The sequence below is a fragment of the Anolis carolinensis genome, chromosome 1 (genome assembly GCF_035594765.1).
Source record: "Anolis carolinensis isolate JA03-04 chromosome 1, rAnoCar3.1.pri, whole genome shotgun sequence".
NCBI classification, from domain to species: domain Eukaryota; kingdom Metazoa; phylum Chordata; class Lepidosauria; order Squamata; family Dactyloidae; genus Anolis; species Anolis carolinensis.
The window spans coordinates 45,551,630-45,575,088 of NC_085841.1; the positions used below are offsets into that span (position 1 = coordinate 45,551,630).

Consider the following 23,459-nt stretch of genomic DNA (forward strand, 5'->3'; position numbering starts at 1 on the left):
GCCGTTCAATATAATACACTAATACAAATACATGAAAATAATAAAACCTAAGTTAAAACAACATTACATAACAAACATGGAAAACAATGTTAGATAATATTAAAACCAATTGCATTAAAAGCCAAACTGTCTCACTGCCATAGTCGAATCCAATAGTCATATTAGGCCCCTTCCACACAGCTGAATAAAATCCCACATTTTCTGCTTTGAACTAGAATATATGTCAGTGTAGACTCATAACTCAATTCAAAGCAGATATTATGGGATTTTCTGCCTTTATATTCTGAGTTACATGGCTGTGTGGAAGGGCCATATAATCCAGTTCAATGTGGATTTTATACAGCTTTGTTGAAGGGGTCTCATATAATCCAGTTTAAAGCAGTGACCCTGCTTTCTTCTCTTAGGCACAATCTACACTGTCATATGATGTAGTTTCAGAATGCAGTTTAACTGCACTGAATTGGAATATATGTGTCTACACTGCCATATAATGCAGAACAATAAATTTAAACTGCGTTGTGCAACTACATTATATGAAAATGTAGATGAGGCCTACCTGAGAATATTCTAGGGTGATCTACACTGTAGAATGAATGCACTGTGACACCACTGTAGCTGCCATAATTCAGTGCTGTAGAGTTGTAGTTTTATACCTTCTTTGGTAGCCTTCTCTTCCAAGAGGACTGGTGCCTCATCAAACTACAGCTCCCATGATTGCATGGCTCAACATGGCAGTTAAAGTTATGTCATGCTGCATTCATTCTGCTGGTGGACTGGAAATTGTTATAGTAATACTATGTATATTCTTGGATTGGCTTTCAACAGTTGCAGCTGACACTTGGCAATAATCTAGAAAGTCACACCTCATGCCTTTTGCTATATTGTCGCTGGCATTAACATTTCATAGCAATTAACTTAGATGGCTGTTGTTCCAGACCACTACTTGACCTGTATTTGATTCTGGATTGAATGAATACATAAAGGATGTAATTTTAAAAAACCTTACTTAGGAATATAATTTTGTGGATCATTCATGTTAGTTATGTTCCGAAAGACTGGCTTACCTGAGGGGTTTAAATGTTTTAGCAAAAATCTTAAGTAAATTAAAGTTGAAAATGCTTGTGTTTTCTTGTAAACATCTTTCTCACTTTAGTATATTTCTACATTACAATACAATTCAAATTGGTTCTTGAAATTATTCATATTAGCGAAATCATCTTATTGAAATATGTTGTAGACTTCAGATATTAGAACATAAGGATAATTTGTCATGTATTAAAAACATAGGTAAGTGGGAAGAATTTCATTAGTTCATTTATCATTTAATGGACCACATTTGTTTTATAGATATATTCAGTGGATGAAGATGATACATCCACATTCAGTTTGGAGATTATTGTTCCACATGATTTGGCAGATGGTTTTGTCAATAATAAACGGGAAAGCTACAAATTTAAGTAAGTAGGGGTGTTGCATTTTGGTATGTAGTTTGTTTTAGAAATTTTATGTTGAAACATTTGAAAAGGCAAATCACATAGGACACTACATCTTGAAATGCTTTCTTTGAGTTCTGTGCTGAAAAGAAGATCTATTAATGGGATGTTCAATGGTGAGAGTTTGAGAATCCATTAAAACTCCCTAGTTTCCCTAAAGTGGGATTTTATACTTCAGATTTCCAGTGTGTCTTCTAGGTACAACACACATCTTTTATCACAAGAAAATAAGGAAAAAGGTAAGTTTCTATTCCATCCTTGTATTGTTGCTCCAAATACAATCAGGGAAGAAATTAGTCTAGATTTCATTTCTGAATGATAGAGTAATATGTTAGTATTGAGTCATTTCAAGACCTCTATCCACTTTTGTAGCTAACATAATGAGGGGTAGCAATAGTGGTCAGATAAAATAACTTTCTATGAAAGAGTGATACCATTATTGGCCAATCAAAATGCACAAATTTTCAAAACTCCACTGGCTCATCAAACAAAAAGATGTTTAAAAATCATAGGAGAGGAAAAGAAATGTGAAGATGTTGATATCACAGGCCAACATTTTGTATTTGATGTTTCTATCATTGTTCAGTTGGTCTGGTAGGATGTTAATGCAGGAAGAGGCCTCTTCCCTTTTTTGTGCCATGTGAGAATCAAGACAAAAGATATAAATTCCATCAACAGCAGTAAAGTAACTCCCCTTGGGATCCAGGATGATTACATTTTTATAAAGCCACAGGCTTTCTCAGGTCACCTCAGTACTACTACATCTGGAAAAAATGTTGAGGTGTTATATAGGTCATATCATCATCATCATCATCGCAGATCACGTGTGGCCAAGCATGATTGTCTTCCAAGGGTAGATTCTTGGCAGTGGGTTCATAACTGATTGTAGAGAGAGACCTATTTTGGACATACATTTCCATTAGGAAGGCGGTCATGATAAGGGTGTGCTTGATGTACCTTCCTCTTGGCACATTTCTCCCTTTTCCCCTCTATTCATGCCTCTTCAAAACCAAGCTAATTCTAGTCCTTCAGAATTTTTAAAACCTTTGCTGGAGGTAGAAACCAGGATGAGTAAAACCCCATTCCTTAGTTCCTTCTTGTTTAGGACTACCTGTGGTAACAAAATCAGGCATCTTCAAATTCAGGGAAGCTATTCAGGAATGATCATGTTGGCTTTACATCACCGCTCATGCAGGGAGCTTTGAAATAGTTGAAGCTTTCCGAAGCTTTAGGTGCTCTTACTGCCTATTACAGGGAAAACCAGCTGATCCCTAATCCATCTAAAACACAGACATGTGCTTTCCACCTTAAGAACAGACAAGCATCTCGATCTCTGATGATTACCTGGGAAGGAATCCCACTGGAGCACTGCAGCACACCAAAATAATTGGGAGTTACCCTGGACTGTGCTCTGACTTACAAGAAGCACTGCTTTACTATCAAGCAAAAAGTGGGTGCTAGAAATAACATAATTTGAAAGCTGACTGGCACAACCTGGGGATCTCAACCTGACACAGTGAAAACATCTGCCCTTGTACTTTGCTACTCTGCTGCTGAATACGCATGGCCAGTGTGGAATACATCTCACCACGTTAAAACAGTGGATGTGGCTCTTAATGAGACATGCCTCATTATCACAGGATGTCTGCGTCCTACACCACTGGAGCCAATGCTGTTGGCTATAACAGTGATGTAATGGATGGTGCTGAAGCAGCTGGCAGTTGGCCGGGAAATCGGGGTGTTGGGTGGAGAGGTCCAGAAAGGTGGGGAAACGGCAACAAGGATGGTGTCTACAATTAAAGCGATGAGCAGCAGGGGTTGTGGAAGCTCCAGCTGTTGCTGATTCTGGTGCCGGGCAGTGGAAAAGGCAGGGTCCTTAAAGCAACGCCCAGCCGTGGCTATGGTTAAATGGATTTGTCCTCCTCCAAATCTTCTTTAGATGAAGGGAGATCATGTAGGAAAGATTAGGAAGTGTAGAAATGTAGCTGGATGAAAATAATATATCCCATGGGAAAGTCTGCTTACATAGTTTAAATATTGCACTTTAATTATTTTTTGCCTTAGATTAAGCAGTAATGTTAGTATTGCTTCATTTTTTAATGATTAAATCACTTTTTGGGTAAATGCTGTTGAAGAATTAATGTAAATTCTGCTCTTCTGCATACTGCAATAAATTGTCCTGAAAACCAGAACTCTTAAGAATGTTTCCAGGGCATTTGAAATGTAGCCAAATTTGGGGGATCAGAATAAATTTATTAGAGGGAACAAAGAGCTTGTCCTGTGTAGAAGTGTTATATGGGGTAACATACTCCTAAAAAGGATTTTTTTTAAAAAAGCAAAGGCTCCTGTAATCAATTTGAAATATAGCCTTTGTAAATGTAACATTGTTTTAAAATGCTAAATTATCAGCTAGATGATGGAAATAAGGCACTTTTTTTGGAAATATTTTATCCTCTACTAAAATAACTTCCATAATAACTTTTTGTTCTAAAGACAAAAAAACAAAAACAGAAAACAATCTGTACTGTTTATGTGTTCTATTTGATTCTGGGTTTGCGTATACAAGTTCCTGTGTGTGTAGCTTTTTGGAAACACTTATCCCCACGACAGTAATAAAATATAGTTTGCTTTTTAAAAGCAGTAGAATTTAATCAGAGGATTTTATTGTACAGATTTTGTCAAAGCAGTAGTGTTTTACCATCTTTTGTGAATTCAACAGCACAACAACATAGTGTGGTAAAGAGTACAGGGAAAACATTGTGCTAGATTATGTAAGTCGAGTGATGTAAATATTGACTTAGTTACAAACATCAAAAAGGAAAAAGGGATCAAGTATTTTAAGATGTTATTTGACTGTTTTTTTACAATTTCAGGTTTCAAAAAGTTTTTGATCAGGAATCAAAACAAGATGAAATTTTTGAAGCCATTGCCAAGCCAGTTGCAGAATGGTAAGTTTGATCTTGTTCATTGATCTGTTTAGACATTAATCAGAATTGTTTCTGATATCTATTTCTGTTTTTAATAGTAGATGATACATTCACTAAATGATTTATTTTGTTCCAAAAATATTTTTCTGGTTCATGCAAGCAGAAGACCTCAGCCCATAGTGGCAAGATGGCTATCTCCAGATCAGACTGTTAGTGCACTAAACATTAGTGCTGGAAGAGATAAAATGCAGAAGTAGATTTGACTTGTTTCTCTCAAGTCATTTCATATGGTATTTTAAAATATGTGTTTGTATATATTTTTCTTTCTATTGACAATTACAGTTCAATCAAACAGCACTGTAGTAGGATGTAAATGTATATGTGTCCCTTGATCAAATGGCTAGCATTAATACTTGAAAGAAAGTCCATCTAGATAACTTCATGACAAATCCCAGACATTGCCATACCAGATGGCCAAACTTGGAACTCTATCAAGGCTCTTCTTGAATATGTAGCTAGACTCTTAAAAAGTTGTAAAAAAGGAAAAAGAAACATAACCAGTTACCTAACATCAAGGCTTAGATAAAAGTCATACATGAGAAAAGTGAATGCTGTATTTGGCCTATGGCCCCTTTTCTGAAAAAAATAAATAAATTACTCAGCCCCTCCCCCCCCAAAAAAACACACCCAAAAAAATGGAAATTTACTTTCTTTAAGGAAACAAACAGAAGATGCAATGCCAATTTGCATTCTTTTGTGTATCTGTATTTCTACTTACACCCAACAACATAGTAAAGAAAGATGTGGTGGTAAATAAGAAACTTTGAAGGTTTGAATTACAGTATTATTTATTAAAATTAACCATAGGGACATTTGCATTATATATAGAAAACAGATAATGAAGGATAATATTAAAATTATGAATAAAATTAAAAATAATCCTAAATTAGAAGAACGAACCTGGTGCACTGCTATCAATTTATTAATGTTCAACTCTGCTTATGTCAGCATGAGTTAAAATTTTTGAATACTTATTGTGCTTGCACTTCTATTAACTGCTTGTTTCACAGTTCAGAAACAATCTAAATTAGATTTCATACCTGTTGCGTATTTATAGTAAGTATGGTAAACAAGTCAATACATGCACATATTCTTGCCAATTCTTGTATGCGAGACATCCAGATAATGTGCAGCACACTTGCCTCCCAACACTTGTTTGTTAAGACTTTTCACTGGACTTGACCACTTTAACTCTATGTTGCATGAGAGATGAAACATGTATGAATGGGTTTTCAAAATGGTCTTTCAAAATGGTATATATATATTTTAAATGCCCTTGAATTGCACCCCAGGCTACTATGGCCCCCCGGATCAGAGGGCAATACATCCACTTTGTAAAGTGCTACTGTAGACAAAGTAACTGCTTAATATCACAGTTACCTTCCACATTTCCATTACAATAGTGAATATTGAGTCACACTTGTTGTTTGCTATATTTGGCATTACTAAGTGTATGCCTTTGTTTGTGATTTTCAGATTATATAGGTTGTTTTGTGAAGTGGGTATAGTATTGGACTTGCAGAAACTATTTGTAGATCTTCAGAAAGATCAGAATAAAATAGGATTGTGATGGTAGCATCCTGATGTGACAGGATGTGCGATGCCATTTGTAATCTATGTGACTGACAATAAGATTTTTGAATATATTTCTAATGGAGAAAAGGCCCTTGCAAGTATAAAAAAATACCATAGTAGGGAACAAGTTGTCCTAGAACATTTTCCTATTCTTCATTTTTTAAAATGGGTAGGAACATTTGAAATGTGGATTCATATTCAATATGGCATACTCTCACTTATAGTCAACCTATCAATTTAAAGAGAAAGCTGCCATAATCTCCCCACTCTCCTCATTTGACACTGCTCCCTCTTTTGAAGCATTTTAAAATTAATGTAAACGTATTTCTAAGAAGCGAATGATGGTATAAATAGGATAGGCGGAGGCAGTGGCAACTGCAGCACTAACAAGAAGGTAGGGTATGGCAAAAGAAGGCCTCAAGAATGAGAGATAGTCCTTTTTGTCTCAACTCTGTTGGTGAAAGTACCAGGGCTAAATTTCATCAACATTCACTTTAATTGTTAGCAGACATGACCATTATTGCTGTTTTTATTTTTGGAGAAATAACAAATAATATGATTGATAGTTTTAATCAACAAGCAGCCAAAGACCTTTTTACAATTTTGTGCATTTTTCTAAACTATATTTAGAGTTGTACTGCTTGTTTCCAAATAGCTAAGTAACACTCCTGTTCTCATTTATAAATCTGCAAGATGTTTTCACTAACTGGTAATTGCTATTTTATTCAACATAGCTCGTTATCTGAATTATATTTCATAAGCACAGTTTTAAAAATTCCTATGCATGATATCGTTTCCAAAGTGTTTTTTCTGCAGTGTTCTTTACTGGGTTGTATTTCAGTTGTTTTTATTGCCTAAATTCCAACATTCCTTTTTTACGATTAAATTAATTGTTGCTATTTTGGAATTGAGTAATTTTTCATAATGGGTTTATTTTTGTTATTTTAAAATACAAAGATTGGCATACTAACTGGAAGATCAGGCTTCTGAAAGTCCAAACTAATGTGGTCACTAGAAATGTATACCAAAAAAGTGAGAGAATGTGTTTGCTGATGTTTTTCCAGGAAAGTTACACAGCAGAAATATGAATGAAGTTCTTTAGTAGCATTCTGAGGCTGTTTGTCATAGGATCACTTGGATCATAGATTCATTATTACAGTGGAACAAATTTAGAACAATGTCAAAACAATACAAGGAGGGACATGCCTTTTGCTAATTAGAGGTTTCCAGTGTCTTGCTGGAAGGCTAAAGAGGTGAATCATTTTCTTTTCTATTTTTGTCTTTGAACTTTTTGACATGTTGTTGCGTGTTTCAGTTTTTCGGACTGCAGTATCACCCATCCTTTCCTGGAATAATTTATATTGAATTCACTGAAACTTGCTTCAGACTATAATGTATGTAATCTTCAGGATACTCTGAATCATGTGGACTTTAACCTAATCTGAAATGGTGCTTTACACCGCCAGGAAAAGTAGTTAAACTTTCTAGCATTTGTTTTGTTTTGCCAGTTGGTTGCTATTGTTCTAACTGTTCTAACTTGCTACTTTATGGTTCATTTGAGAAATAATGTTGCCTCTATAATAACCCACAGTTCACTGGCGAAAGTACAAGCTATGACCTTCTGTTGTGTTCTTTACTCCAGTGAAAACTTCTTGTTTAGTAAATATAGTTTTACATGAACTAGGAAAATGTGACCCAAGTGTTGTTTGGAAGTCTTCATTTGCTCAAGTTGTGAGCTTCAATCATAGTTTGTGATCAAAGTTTTCTAGGTCAGACATTACAGGCATCATTTTAGACTGAGTAAGAATGTGAGAAAAAAGAGGGGGAAAGGAGAACACCATACTGCTCATCTTAAATTCCTCCAGAACAAAAGCCATAGAATCATAGATGAAGGGGAACACCAAAGCCATCTGATCCCAGCTGTCTGTCCCAACAGCCATCCCACCTCCTTGGGCTCTATTTTGCCCTCAGTTTACCAGTGCAAGCCTTGGATGCAGTCCTGGAGACTTACCTTCTCTTCCTGGTCCCTCAAACAGCCAAATGAAGGCCTTGGAGGAGGAATTCCCCCCTCCTCTCTTTAAAACTCTCTGTTAGGTGCTTGAGGACCCAGTCCACTTGGCTGATCACAGATCAGCATGGATGAGTATCTCTCCGCCATCTCACCGAAAGGTGAGGTTTTGGCTAGTTTTCTAATTTCTACAGTGGGTGAAATCAGCATTTAAAATGCCAGTTTCACTCACTTTTTAGGCCTGTGTGGAAATGGACTCAGTCACACTCCAAAGTAGCATATTCCAGCGTCTATCAGATCTTACTATCTGAAAGTTCTTCTTAATGTTAAAGTAGAATATCTTTTCTTGCAGTTTGAATCCATTACTCCATGTCCTAGTTTCTAGCACAGCAAAAACAAGCTTGCCCCCTCCTCGGTGTGGCATTCTTTCAAATACAGTAGAGTCTCACTTATCCAAGCCTCGCTTATCCAAGCTTCTGGATTATCCAAGCCATTTTTGTAGTCAATGTTTTCAATATATCATGATACTTTGGTGCTAATTTCGTAAATACAGTAATTACAACATAACATTACTGAGTATTGAACTACTTTTTCTTTCAAATTTGTTGTATAACATGATGTTTTGGTGCTTAATTTGTAAAATCATAACCTAATTTGATGTTTAATAGGCTTTTCCTTAATCTCTCCTTATTATCCAAGATATTCGCTTATCCAAGCTTCTGCCGGCCTGTTTAGCTTGGATAAATGAGACTCTACTGTATGTAAGCGTGGTTATCATGTCCCCCCTCGACCATCTCCTCTACAAGATACATACCTAGCTCCCTAAACTGCAGGATGGCTCATAGACTTGGCTTCCAGATCTTTGTTATTTGTGGTCACCTTTCTCTGCATACATTCTAGCTTGTCAATATCCTTTTTGAATTGTAGTGTCCAGAACCCAACACAGTATTCGAGGCTGAGTTCTACCAAAGCAGACTAGTGATTTCCCTTGTTCTAGACACTATATTTATGTTGCTGCAGCCGGAACCACATTTATTATTTATTTATTTACAGTATTTATATTCTGCCCTTCTCACCCCGAAGGGGACTCAGGGCGGATCACATTGCACACATATAAGGCGAACATTCAATGCCATAACATAGAACAGAGACAGAGACAGACGCAGGCACTGGCTGGCCTCGAACTCATGACCTCTTGGTCAGAGTGATTTGTTGCAGCTGGCTGCTAACCAGCCTGCGCCACCTCCCGTCCTGGCTTTTACCAGCTTATGCGCAACTAAGAAACCAAGCTGCCTTGGAGCATGGTGGAATCTTCTCTTCTGGAAGTTTTTAAGCAGAAGTTGGTTGTCCATCTGTTGGGAGTTCTTTGATTGTGTGTTCCTGCATGGCATTGGGCTGGACTTGATGGCCGAACTTTTCCAACTCTATGATTGTAAGACTCCTGGGTCCCTTTCACTTGTACTATTTGCACAAAGTCAGTACAAAGTTGATAATATGATGATCAAGTAAGACAGTAGCATGAGAAAAATCGTAATCTTTCAACCCCATTAAAGTATTGTTACATTCTTCTCTTATTTGCTCATGCTTTCTTTTCAGAACCTTTTTTAGAATTATGTCCTATTTCAATCCCAATTTCAGTCCACTGCTGTTTACAAGTTCCTAAGCAGCCTGACTTGCTAGTGGCCAGAACAATTTTGCAAGAAATTAAAAAGACATGTTAGGAATTCAGATGTTTTCTATATCAAAACAAGTCATGATCAGCCCTCAGTTTTAGTCCCATCATTGCCTTGCCTTTTATAAACCCTTTCTTCTCTCACAATTTCTTCATGTGCCAGGACCTAAATTGATCAAGTATCAGCTGATAATACTAGAATAATAGAATCATCGAGTTGGAAGGAACCACATGGGCCACCCAGTCCAACTCTCTGCCATGCAGGAAAAGCACAATCAAAGTACCCCTGACAGATGGCCATCCAGCCTCTGTTTAAAAGCTTCCAAGGAAAGAGCTTCCCTCACCCTCCAAGGCAGAGAGTTCCACTGCTGAACAGCTCTTACAGTCAGGAAGTTATTCCTAATGTTCCTTTCCTGTAATTTGAACCCATTGTTCCGAGTCCTAGTTTCCAGGGGAGCAGAAAACAAGTCTGCTCCGTCTTCCTTATGACATCCTTTCACATGTTTATACATAGCTATCATGTCTCCTCTCAACCTTCTCTTCTGCAGGCTAAATATACTCAGCTCTTTAAGATGCTCCAGATAGGGCATGGTCTCCAGAATTTTGATCATTTTAGTTCCTCTCCTCTGGCACATTCCACCTTGTCAATACCTCCCAAATTGTGGTGCCCAGAATTGGACACAGTATTGCAGGTGAGGCCTAACCAAAGCAGAATAGATAGGCACCATGTATTCCCTAGATCTAGACACAATACTTCTTTTGATACAGCCCAAAATCCTGTTGGCTTTTTAGCTGCTGCATCACACTACTGTCTGATCTGCTGTCTTTGTGTGAGAGAACAATTTTGCATTTGATCCATCATCCTTCTAGGATTGTGTCAGGACCCAGGCTGCAGAACACCAATAACCATGCGCAGAGACCAGAATCTATCTAATATCTTTATTAAGAAAATATATAAAGTCAATAAAAACAAGTGTAGAATATAGTTCAGAAGTAGACCTTTCAGGAAAGGTCAAATATAGTCCAGGAAAACAATGTCCAATATGTGATATTAAAGTCCAAAGTTATAATCCACTTCACCGAAACACACACTATTTGGCAAGCAATAGTGTGGGGAACTGTCCATAGTCTTTGAGGCTTAAGGTAAATCCGAAGGAAACTGGAAAACAAGGCTTGAAACTGAGAAGCAAGGTCTGTGGTTTAAAACGCAAGGCAAGGCAAGACTTGAAACTTGGCAAGAACAAACTGGAAACAAGGCAAACATGAATCAAGAACTGAGTCCATAGAAGTCCATGGTACAAGGCTGGGCAAGAAACTTGATCCGGGAACTGGGAACTGGAGTACGAGGTCTACACACGATCTCACTCCTCAAGCCAACGAATTGACTCTGCAAGGATTCCTTTGCGGGCAAACACCTATATAGGATCTTGTTTTCCCGCCAAGGAACACTTTCTCTGGGGAACAAGAAACGAAACCTATACTGTGTCCAGATGCATGACTCCTTAAAGTTTCCCAAGGGAAACAGACTTAATCAGCTAATTGTCTGGCAGCTATCCTGGCGCTCCGACGAGTCGCCTCTCGAGCCCCTCTATCTTGATTATAATAATCCCGGCGAGAAAATGGGGGAGATTTCTGCTCAAGGCTTGTTTGGCTGACTTCTTGTGGGCAAACATCTTGCAGGTGCAAGGGCTCCAAATCTGGCAGAAACGGTGGGAAACCCAAGTTTTCCTCTTCATCTGCCACAATAGTACTAGGAACGGGACTACATGGCCCATGAGTCATCACAGATTGTTTCAGAATTGAAAGTCAAAATTGTTGGTGATATGTTGGGACTAGTTATGATAACATGGTAGGTACTCATAAAACATGACAAGAATGCATCAAGCATAAATAGTGTGTAAAGAAAAACATAATATATTGTACTATATTTATTAAACAGATATTGTTACATGATCCTGATGATCACCTAGGTGTTTTACAACAAAGCTTAAATACAATTCAAGGAAAATAATAATCAAATAAAAATATTGTGGATGTGTCTCATTTCCTAATAATGCTTAGATTGTGGACTTAATTTGGATTCACCTTCTCTATGTTTGTCTATGACTTTTCTTCTCATTCCCATGATTTTCTAGCATTATCATTATGTGGAAATTAGCTTTAAATAGGAGTGACCTGAACCAAAACTACATGTAAACTATACTTTCAAACTTGGACTTATGAATGCATTCATGGCTGTTGTTCACTATGCTTTAAGCAAATACATGCATTGAACAAACTCTGAATTAGAAATTGGAATTGTTCATGTGAAAGCAGGATAGCTAAGGAATTTGCCCACAGCTCTTGCTTTTATGGTAGAGACAATATGTTTTTACTTGACATCTACCCTTAATGAAGCACAGATTTGCACATTTTGGATATTCAAATGTATGAATTTGTTTCTTTCATTGTGCATGTTGTGTAGGAGAATATGTGTCATTCTTCATTGCTTTCCCCCACAAAGAACAGCTATTGCCCATTATTCTTTGTTCATTGTCCCAGTCATTCAGCTGTGGTGTAGCATATCACATTTTCCATCCTCTTGAACTTGTTTTGTGGCTCAATTGAGTGCAGCTGTAGCATGTTGATTCTGGACATGTAGGTGATTTTTGCTGGTATAGTAGGTTGCCGGGCAATTTAACTGGCAGACAGAATGGTTTCCAACACAGTGGCTGCCTGAAGAAAAGACTTAAAACATATTTATGCTACCTGAACACTGCAAAGAAAGATACTGACAGTTTTCCAGTTATAGCTGGTTTAATGTTTCTAACATTTTAGGCTGTAAATTCTTTGGAACAAGAGTTGCCATTTAGTTTTATGTTTACACAGCATTTTGAACAGCACATTCCTGATCTGGCTAAGTGTACTCTGCCTCATATATTCTAACTAGAAGACTTATTAATGGATATGTAGAGTATTATGTTGTAATTTTAGTTTAAATTGTATGAGCAGAACAAGTCTTTATAACAGAAATTTGACATTTCTGGAAAGTGCGATGTAAGATGCAAATGCCATACCCTTTTTGTAGATTTAAATTTAAATTATATTTTACAATAAGATATTAACCTTAATCTTGGGACCAGTGTCTTCAGTATACACATTTTTGTCTAGGACCTTGATCAAAAACTAATTTTATAGGAGGATTACTTTAATGTGCCTGACCCTCCATTTCCCAACATGAATTGGCAGCATATCCTGATATGCAGTCTCTGATGCTTCCGTTCACTTTTTATATATAAATATATATATAAAATTTATTTCTACCCCATCACTATTACCCCGAAGGGACTTGGGGCGACCAACAAAATACAGCAAAGTGTACACATAGATAATATATAAATCTGAAATGATAAAAACCACAGAATTACAACCACACACATACATAATTACAATGTAAAACATTAAAATTCATAAAATGCATGCCAGTTGTCATTTTTTCTAAGCTCAGTACAGAGCAATCCCATCCCTCTATCAGGGAAAGGAACAATCTCCATATCCCAATCATTTAACGTCATTGCACTAGGAATCAATAAGGAGATATATACAATGAATTGTTTTTAAAATTCTAAGTCAAAATATCATATCAGACTAATAAGATGTCAAATAGCTTGGGCTATTCTCCAAGTCTCACTTAGTCACAAAAGAATTAAAACACATCTAGACTCAAGACCATCTATTAAATAACCGTTCTTGATATAATAGCCTATGTTCACGCCCTAATCTTATTTGTAGTGAAATTGATGCTGAATTGTCTCAGGTTGTTTTGTGCAGGGAATCAAAAGCCTAGACCTATTTTCAGCATCAACCAGTGTCTCCCTAGAATTCCAGAGCTCTCATCAATGCCACATGGAAGAAGGTGGCCCGGGCTGTGGCGCAGGGGGCCCGGGCTGTGGCGCAGGCTGTTGAGCAACTAGCTGCAGCCAGCTGCAACAAATCACTCTGACCAAGAGGTCATGAGTTCGAGGCCAGCTCGGAGCCCCGCATTTGTCTTTGTCTTTGTTCTATGTTAAGGCATTGAATGTTTGCCTTATATGTGTAATGTGATCCGCCCTGAGTCCCCTCCGGGGTGAGAAGGGCGGAATAGAAATACTGTAAATAAATAAATAAGGTCTCTCTTGATTGTATGTAATACCATTCCCAATTTGTTACACTAAGGACTTCAACCCAAAATGGTGGAGAAGCATGTAGAATCATCTTCTTTGCATGTTGTCCCATGGCGTTCCATCTTAAAAATATCCAGAGAATTTAGTAACCATCACACATGTTCACCCACTTCCATTTCTAAATTAATCATCTGTTTTATATCCCACCACACAGGAGAATATAGTCTCCTCCCACTTCTTCCCTCTTGCATTTTCTTTCACAATTACAGAGGTCCTCTATGAGATCAGAGAAATGGGATTTTCAAAGTCTGGGAGCCTGTGGAAGAAATTAAAACTTTAAAAACTTTAAATAAAAAGAGATACATTAATATAAGAAAATATATGAATCCCACAAAACAATACCACTACCTTAATTTTTATGTAAACAAATACGATGGCTGTGCAAAAGGAACCTTTCAAAACAGCTAATTACCATGTCTTCAAAATTGTGCAACTTCAGCAATGAATACAATCATTTAAAAGCATATTGGTCCTTTTCTATGTCCAAAGAATAAAGGTTATAATAGGAGCATTGACTGACATGTAAAGACCACCCACACAAAAACATCACAAAATAGATCAAAGATGGAGAAATAGAACAATTCCCATCCCACTTCAGTTTAGCCACTTTTACCCATTTCTATGCATAGGGGGACAACTGGAGTTGATTCCTGCCAATCTTTAAAATCCTTGCAGTCCATACACTTCAGAAACAGAGCCACATGGGCAACCCATAGAATGACCTTTCGACGTCTGATGGGCTCTACGGGACTCCATTTTTAAGTTGGGAACACAGTGTGGGATGACGTCTGAATTCTTTATCAGATTGCCACTGAACTAGCAATTTTGCAGCTCAGCTATGCAGTCAGTTTGCTGGATGATAGGTTGGCAGGGTGCAGTTGTCACTGAGGTACATCCAGTTAGATTCAGGTCCCATCTTATAGTATTTGATTTTGGACATGACAGCACTTGATTTGATCAAACTTGGCTGTTTTCATGTTTTTGTGCATGGGCTTCCAAACTCTTTGTTTTGTGATTTTAACTAGTATATCAGGGAAGCATAATAATAATAATAATAATAATAATAATAATAATAATAATAATAATAATAATAAAAACTTTATTTATACCCCACCACCATCTCCCCAACGGGGACTCGGGGCGGCTTACATGGGGTCATGCCCAGAACAATACAATATAAACAGCATATAAAAGAACAACACATCACAACATAGTGAACAATACAATAAATAATAATATCCATTACAATACAAATCAAGGAAACAATGAAAACAAGGGCGGACCACATGAACATTAAGTTAAAACTCGGGGTGAGAAAGACATAAGAATAAAAAACCATAGCGAACAGGGTCATAAGGAAGTGGTGTAGTCTAGAGGATAGATATTAGAGGGAGCAACGGAAAAGAAATATAAAATAGTTACTCTCCAAAAGCACAACGGAAGAGCCATGTTTTCAAGTCTTTCTTGAAGGCTACTAATGTGGGGGCTTGCCTAATCTCAATGGGCAGTGAGTTCCACAAGCGGGGGGCCACAGCAGAAAAGGCCCTCTCCCTTGTTCCCTTGGGATATCGGCAGTGGCGACAGGAGAGCTTCCCCTGATGATCGAAGGGATTGGGTAGGCTTATGATAGGAGATACGGTCACGAAGGTAGGTGGGTCCCAAACCGTTTAGGGCTTTATATGTGATGGTATACACCTTGAATTGGGACCGGAAAATAAATGGCAGCCAGCATCTTCTGTCTGTGGAGGTAGATACATGTGCATTTTGTGTAGAAGGATTGCCTTTCACTTTGAGCTACCTGTATGAAATGTAGAGAATAAATATCTAGAATATTATGCATCTGGGGCTGCCAGATGAAAATAAAACCTAGCTTCACTCTGGTAATAAAGAGGAAGCATCCTTAGGTTAATACCAGGCACCAGCCCAGTGCTTGAAAGAAAATGATATACTGGAAGGAATGTTCATTTTTGATCTTTTTATAAGGTTTTGATTGAAGGACTAAACTCTATAACAGACAAATACATCATATCCTTATTCTTATTAGTGTAGGTGGCTTGATGTAGAGCTCTTTAGAATCTATTTGCAGCATGGTGGAGGAAGAAAATAATGTTCTTTTGGAATGCCACTTTGACATGATGATAGGGTTTTTATTTAGCATGTTTTGGGTTCATTTTCTTTTCTCCTTTTTAAATCTTGCTAAAAATGAAGTATTGGGACAGTAGTGATTAAAGTGCCTCTTCAAAAGGATAAGAAGCCACATGTTTGAATTTGTGTCAAGGAATTGTTTTCATCAAACAACTGCTAAAACGTATAGTCTATTTTAAGATACATTTTAAACAAATTTCAAATTTCATGTTTATATATTATAGTATGGTAGAGCATATTTTACAAAAGAACTTATCCCCATTGCAATTGACATAGTCCTAGCTGCTGCATTGTTTTCATGCCTGTTTTCATTCCACTGTGGAAATTAATATATCCAGTACTTACTTGCAGAGCATAAATTAGTGTCTCTTGATGTATATAAAGGATAGTCATTTTTATGAAATTAACAGTATTGCTAAAAATATGTTGGGTTACAAATTTAGCATTAACACAAAGATATATAATATTGAGATAGTTTATGTTTTTGTGATATTGTAGTGAAATGTTTAATCTATTGTTGCTGTGCAAGTATGTGGATTCGTTCTGGCAAGCATTCCAGCAGTCAAGAGGTTAATTGCAGTAAGTCCTGATTGATGACTAGAAGGGCAAAGGACCAAGACTTCCGTTTGTGTTCTATGTGACAGGAAGATATGTCATGGACTGTAGAGTGCGGGGAGATGCTTAGGTGTACTGATAACAGACTCAGAGAGACACAGAGAAACTCCATGATCTGTTCTTGCGGAGGCAAGATATGTCCAGATAGCTTTGGTTGTTAGCATTGTAAATATTCTTGTAAAATAAAGTCTTTAGTTCCTCTGGGATCAGCAGATAAGTTCAACTGAGCTGTCGTTCTTTGTTGGTGCCACTTTTGCCATTGCTGAGTGGTCTGACGGATGAGCTGAGGTGAGACCTGACTCGTCAGTCAGGACGGCGGTTCCCTGACAGTTTAGTCCAGTGGGGGCAATGTATTATGCAATGGAATGGGAAAAGGCCTTCTCTGTTGTGGCATGCCAGTTCTGAAATTCCCTCCACTTAAAGACCAGATTAGTGCCAGGTTCATCTTCATTTTATTCATCATGTATATGGTTTTAATGTGCATTGATGTATTAGGCAGTTTAATATGATATGGGGAACCCCCGATGGCTCAGTGGGTTAAACCACTGAGGTGCTGAACTTGCTGACCAAAAGGTTGGCAGTTCAAATCTGTGGAGCAGGGGGAGCTCCTGCTGTTAGCCCCAGCTTCTGTCAACCTAGCAGTTCAAAAACATGCAAATGTGAGTAGATCAATAGGTACCGCTTCAGCGGGAAGGTAACGGCGCTCCATGCAGTCATGCTAGCCACATGACCTTGCAGGTGTCTACGGACAATGCCAGTTCTTCGGCTTGGAAATGGAGATGAGAACCAACCCCCCGGAATCAGACACAACTAGAGTTAATGTCAGGGGAAAACCTTTACCTTTATCTTATTACGATTTGGACTATACTTTATATTTTATAATTGAATATTTTAAATTATTTACTTTGATTCTGTTATATGCCAATTTTTAGTTCTTTAGATATGTGTTTTTATAATATACCTAATTAAATAAAGGAAGCAAGTACAGTGCCATAACCATGGGTGATCTTAAACAACCATGTAGAGTAAGGAGAGAGCTCTTTAATTTTTAGAACAGTGACAAAGTATTCAAAAATGCAGTTAGTTCTGTTGTCAAATAGTATTTCACAGTAATCATGTGGCATAACTTTTGGAAAAGCAATGGCCTCTCTTTCAAATTATGGTGGACTATTTGCTTACTAATCCTGCAGAAAACAAATACTTCCAACAATACTGATGTTTTGTTGTGAGCAGATGCTGGGTTTCTTTGGAATCTTGACACTTTGCTCTTGTAGATTGTACTGAACCATCTGGTAAATGCCTAGGCTTCCAGATAAATGAGTTGGAGGCCCTTTGCTTCTCTCATGGCACCAGACTAGCAGCTGAACTACACATGGCCTTAACCTCCTAGGAAAGGTTTTTGTTTTTATAACTATTCTCATAAGCAGTGTGCACGGAGAGCTTCTTTTTCTTTTACATAACATAAATTTAATAACATCCAGTACAATTTCCATTTGAAAATTAGAAATGTTATCAAATAATATTTCTTGCTGAAATACCTTATCATACTGAAATATTTCAAGTGGTGTACTGAGAAGAAGAGAATGGAATGATGGAAAAAGCGACCGTAAGCACATTTTTGCAAACTACATCTTTACAGATGTGTACATAAAGCTGCTATTCGTATTCAGGATCTTGTTTCAATGATGAATGGGTCCCATAGCAAGATCTTAATGTCCATGACAGAAAAACACAACAAACTATTTAGGGAAAGTGGAGTCAAAAGGTTAAACACATGTGAAATTCGCAGAATCTGACCAGTGAGTTGGTAAAACAGGTGGACATGGTTCAAAACCAAGCCAGATTTCAAAACTAATAAAATCCAAACGGTAACTTGGCGAGAGTCATCAAGAGCCATACGAGGCAGAGTGCAAAGGGAGTCTCAGATCAAGTTGTAATGACAGGCAAAGAATGCAGGATACACATAGGCCTGCATCCTTTTAGTGACATACACAAGGCTTAACTCAAGTATCATACACCATGGACAGCAATGTGTACCTCAGTTTTGATGGGGCAGTTTTGAAGGCCTCATGAATAAGGCAAGTTGGGAAGCCATGCCCCTCCATCAGTCCAAGGCTGGCAAGTTCCCTCCCAGTGATTTCATGTAAATGTTAAAAAAACATTGGGAATATAATGGCACCTTGTGGGATGCCATATAACAGCTCCTTTTTTGAGGAGCAGCTATCCCTAGGCACCACCATCTGGAACCTGCCTGAGAGGTATGACCGGAACAACTTCAACACAGTGCCTATGATACCCAGGCGCTCCAGAACTTACTATGGTTGATGGTATCGAATGCCACTGAGAGATCTAGAGGCACCAATAGAGACACCTCTCCTCTGTCAGTGTTAAAACAGAAATCATCAAATAAGGCAACCATAGCAGTCTCAATTCCATATTCTGCTCTGAAGCCAGTTTGACATGAATCAAGGAAGTGTGTGTTACCCAAGACTGCCTGGAGTTAGAGGGCAACTGCTACCTAAATCTCCTTGCCCAAAAAAGGAAGGTTAGAGACTGATATGTAATTATGAAGTTCCATGAGATCCAGAGAGGGCTTTTTCAGCTTCTCTAGCTTCTTTTAAGCAAGTTATTTTATAAATAAAATATAAATACTGCATGCCTTCTCTTTCAGTGCTTTAGGTGGATATAATGGCACTATATTTGCATATGGACAGACAGGCAGTGGTAAGACTTTTACCATCACCGGGGGAGCAGAACGTTACAGTGATCGCGGTATTATTCCACGGACATTATCTTATATTTTTCATCAGTTGCAAAAGGTACAAGCCATTCTACATGATCCCACCTATTTTAAAAAGAAAAAATAATTATCTTGCTGTTCAATGATATAAATCAGGAAAGAAGACTTAATTTTATTGTGCAGTCTGAAATAAATATACCAAAAATGAAGTATGATAACATGAAATGGGTATATGAAATATTATGTTGTGGCATCGAATGGTTGTCTTTTATGTTGTAAGACACCCAGAGTCCCCATTGGGAGATGGGGCAGGATATAAATAAAGTTTGATTGATGCTGTGTAATACATTTAATCTACATATTGATTCATAGCTGTAGCCAGATTACAAATCACTAAAATTAGATAAACGGCTTGTGACTTTTAGTCACTTTATTTTCAGGCTTCTCACATCAAATGTAAGTCTATGACATTCAGATTGCCAGTACAATATAACATTGTGAAACACCATGAGGATCCAGAATAGGTCTCCACAGTCACTTATGTACCCTCCACCAAGACTGTAGTCTTGGATGGCAATCATACGTGGCCATGAGTGATTTCCTGTGATTGTGATAACAAATCTACTGATCAAATAAAAAATGTTAAACATTTTGAATTGCAGAGAAGGTTTGCAGGAGATAATCTGCCCAGGAAAATGCTGTATCACCACTCTTGGAAATAGTACAGATAAGGAGGTTAAGCCTGATTATAAATGAAGGATGAAGGAGTCACACAATCCTTTAAAATGGCATAACAGTCAGAAAATAAAGGGTAACTGTAACATTTCTATTAAAGTCCAGCAAGGTTTCTAGATGTAGGCTGTGTTAAAAGCACGTTGCAATCACTTCTGTTATCCCATTTCCATTATTGTTTCTGCTTTCATAGATGGCATATTTATAGAATGATGAAGCAATCTTTAAATTACTAAGAAAAATACATATATATGGTTTACTATTCATAAAATCGTTGTTTAATGGCTTTTCAAAAAGTCATTTAAAAAGAAAGAAGAAAGGCTAACATCTGGATGTGGTCTCAACATGTGGTGCTTGAACATTAATGGATCCATGAATACAATGGTTGGCACAGTGACAGGGTGCATCTTTATTTCTGTGGGCTGGTGTTGTGCACTCTTAAAATATCATAAACAGGTCATGGGATTTTGATTTTTTTCTATCTTTCTTAAACATCACATAGTACATAGTTATATTGGAATTCATTATCATAAGACATATTGATAGCCGTTACTTTGGAAGACAAAATGAATCAAAATTAATGAAGAATCTGTGCCTGTTAATCATTACAGTTGTAGATCACGTCTCACTATTAGTTTCTGCGTAATGGAAGTAGGAAACAGCTATCACATTCCTGATTTGCTTCTGTCCTTCTGATAGATCTCTATTCGGCCAACATGTGAACAAAAGATTAAATAGGCTTTTGGTGTGATGCAGCACAACTCTTCTGTACTTATATTTCAAAATTCACAATTAGTTGTTAAATGCCTTGAAGTTGTTTCTGATTTATGTAGTAATGTCTTAATAAAACATCTAACTAAAACTGTGTTTCAGTAGCAAACAGATTCCAAATTCAGCTTGAATTGAACATGTGTTTAGATATGGCATGTAGAAAGAAGCACGCTATATAAACTAGCCAGGGCTGTAACCAAGGCGGGGGGGGGGGGGGGTTGACCCCCCCCCCCAAATTCAGGTTTTTTTAAAAACCTGGTTTACTCATGAATTTTAAATGATTAACCAAATCCCTATGAATGTCCACTGAAATTTATCTGTCTTGAATGTCCACTGAAGTTTATCAATGGAGTCTGATTTCTAAATTATCTTGTGTTATGGCACTACTCTTCATGATTCGCTTAAACCCCCCCCCCCCATTTTTTTTCTGGCCTTGGCTCTGAAACTAGCTCTATCTTTTAGGCAATTATAAGATTTGTGTATTCATTTTTCTTCCAATTCAGGATAGCAGCATGGTATACACCATCCATATTTCCTATTTAGAAATTTACAATGATTGTGGTTATGATCTGCTGGATCCACGACATGAAGCCTCCAAGTTAGAAGACTTGCCGTGAGTATCATTTATAAAATCCAACACAAATCTTTTTCCTGTTTTAAACATTTATCCTTCTTTTGATTTGTTAGACTACAATGGACAAAAGCCTGGAAATATCTGGAGGATACTAATGAAAGAGAGGCTGCCCTTTCGCTTTCCTTTCTTTTTTAAAATTAACATAATTTTTGTAAAGTGTTTTCTTAGTAATTAAGAGAATACCATATAAACTTATGTATAGGTCTAGGAATCAACCAGAAAAAAATTGGGTTGACTTATCTATGTGTTAATGTATGTCCTGTTCCTTTTCAACAACAACAAAAACAACAACAAAAGAATCACCCCCTTCTCTGAGCAGAGTGGCAAAAGGTAAGAGTTTAGTATATCCCAGGAGACCCCCAAACAAGCACCATTCCCACCTATCCTATCCATTGTGGTGCCACTTCTTGTCTTTTTGAATGCATGGGTGGGAAAATGCTGCCTTCATCCCATGGGCAGCTGGATCCCTGAGTCCATGTGGCATGTTCTGTTCTGTGCAGAATGACCCTTGACTTATCCCAAAGTCATATAAAATCCATTGTCTGGAGCCAAAAACCAGCCTTCGCTTATGCTTGAGGTCAACATAAACTCGAGTATATGTGGTAAGAGATCTGAACTTAATGTATAATTGTGCTGGTGATGTACATGTAATGATTTGTTTTGTGTATACTCTTTCTTTTCAGGCCCTATATTCTATGAAAACACATATCAAATGGTAAAAAATGAAATTTACCGTTTAGTTGTTTTATATAGATAATTAAGCTATAACTGTAGCAAGCTACAATCAAATTGTCTACAACTGTAACTGAAATAAACTATTGACTGAGCTTGAACCACCTCTAAACATTTGAACTCTTTGTATGGCCTTTTGATTAGTGGGTACAAACCTCCTCTCCACCAGCCAAAATATATATTAGTTGAATTACATATTATTATGTAAATGCTGTTATACATAAATACAAACTGCAAAACAGTAAAATACATGAAAGGAAAGGAAATATTGACACTATCCAGAATGTTGTTTTGTAATTGCTGAACTTATTTATGTATGCTTTCTGTTTTCATTTGTACAACACAGGTAGCAGTGTTTAAACTACATTAAGATTTAGTTTGAACTTGGTTTTTGATGTGGAAAAGTACTGCTAACTTAGTCTTAATAATGGAAAGGAGGCAGAAGCAAGGTTCTTGTTTTTTTCTATAAACAAAGAATGTTTTCCATTTTGCTAAGTGGATGGAATTTTATAGACTCCTTTAAATCAGAGTTGAATATACATAAAATAGTATTAGCCAAGTTCTGGTTTCTAAACTTTTGGGTTACAGCAGACAAGCTGTAAAACTAAGAGAACTGAGCATCTAGAGAAGGCATGGGCAAACCTTGGTCCTCCAGGTGTTTTGGACTTCAACTCCCACAATTCCTAATAAAAGTAGGCTGTTACTTATTTTGCTTTGGGTATCAGGACTCTGAATTCAGCTGTTCAGAGATTTAAAGCAGTATCTTCTTAACCTTTAATAGTCTGGGTAGCTGCAGCACCTTACTAATGTTCATATAAGAAGTATTCATGGGCAAATATTCAGAATAAGTCATTTATTGTAATAAATTCATTATTCAAAATAGATCCGAAGGGGTTTCTGAGGTGGTTTGGCCCTTCGGAATTAACCTTCCAATTCGAAGTGTTGGTGCCCATGCCTCTAAATACCTTTGGATAACCTTCGGATATATGGGAAAGTGTTTTAATTCAACCAACCTTTGCTATTCAGGAGAGAAATCCCCCTTCCCGTTTTGGAGTGGTTGGAGTGGTATGGGTCTCTTAAACCAGCTTCAGAAGTGGAGGGAGCCTGGATCTTGTCTTCCTGTGCTTAAACTCGGGCTTGCAAAAGTGGAGGG

The 23,459-nt window shown here is 37.4% G+C and overlaps 1 protein-coding gene across 4 annotated transcripts in view; it reads left to right on the plus strand.

Annotated features, from left to right (window-relative positions):
- The window catches only part of kif6 (kinesin family member 6), a 210,390-nt gene that overhangs the window by 2,166 nt on the left and 184,765 nt on the right, over positions 1-23,459 (plus strand). For all 4 annotated transcript variants that reach the window (XM_008125901.3, XM_062973564.1, XM_062973572.1 and 1 more), the window contains exons 2-5: positions 1,348-1,457; positions 4,367-4,441; positions 19,369-19,516; positions 21,444-21,553. In XM_008125901.3, the coding sequence (XP_008124108.2) occupies positions 1,348-1,457; positions 4,367-4,441; positions 19,369-19,516; positions 21,444-21,553 (443 nt within the window). The remainder of the gene's footprint in view (positions 1-1,347; positions 1,458-4,366; positions 4,442-19,368; positions 19,517-21,443; positions 21,554-23,459) is intronic.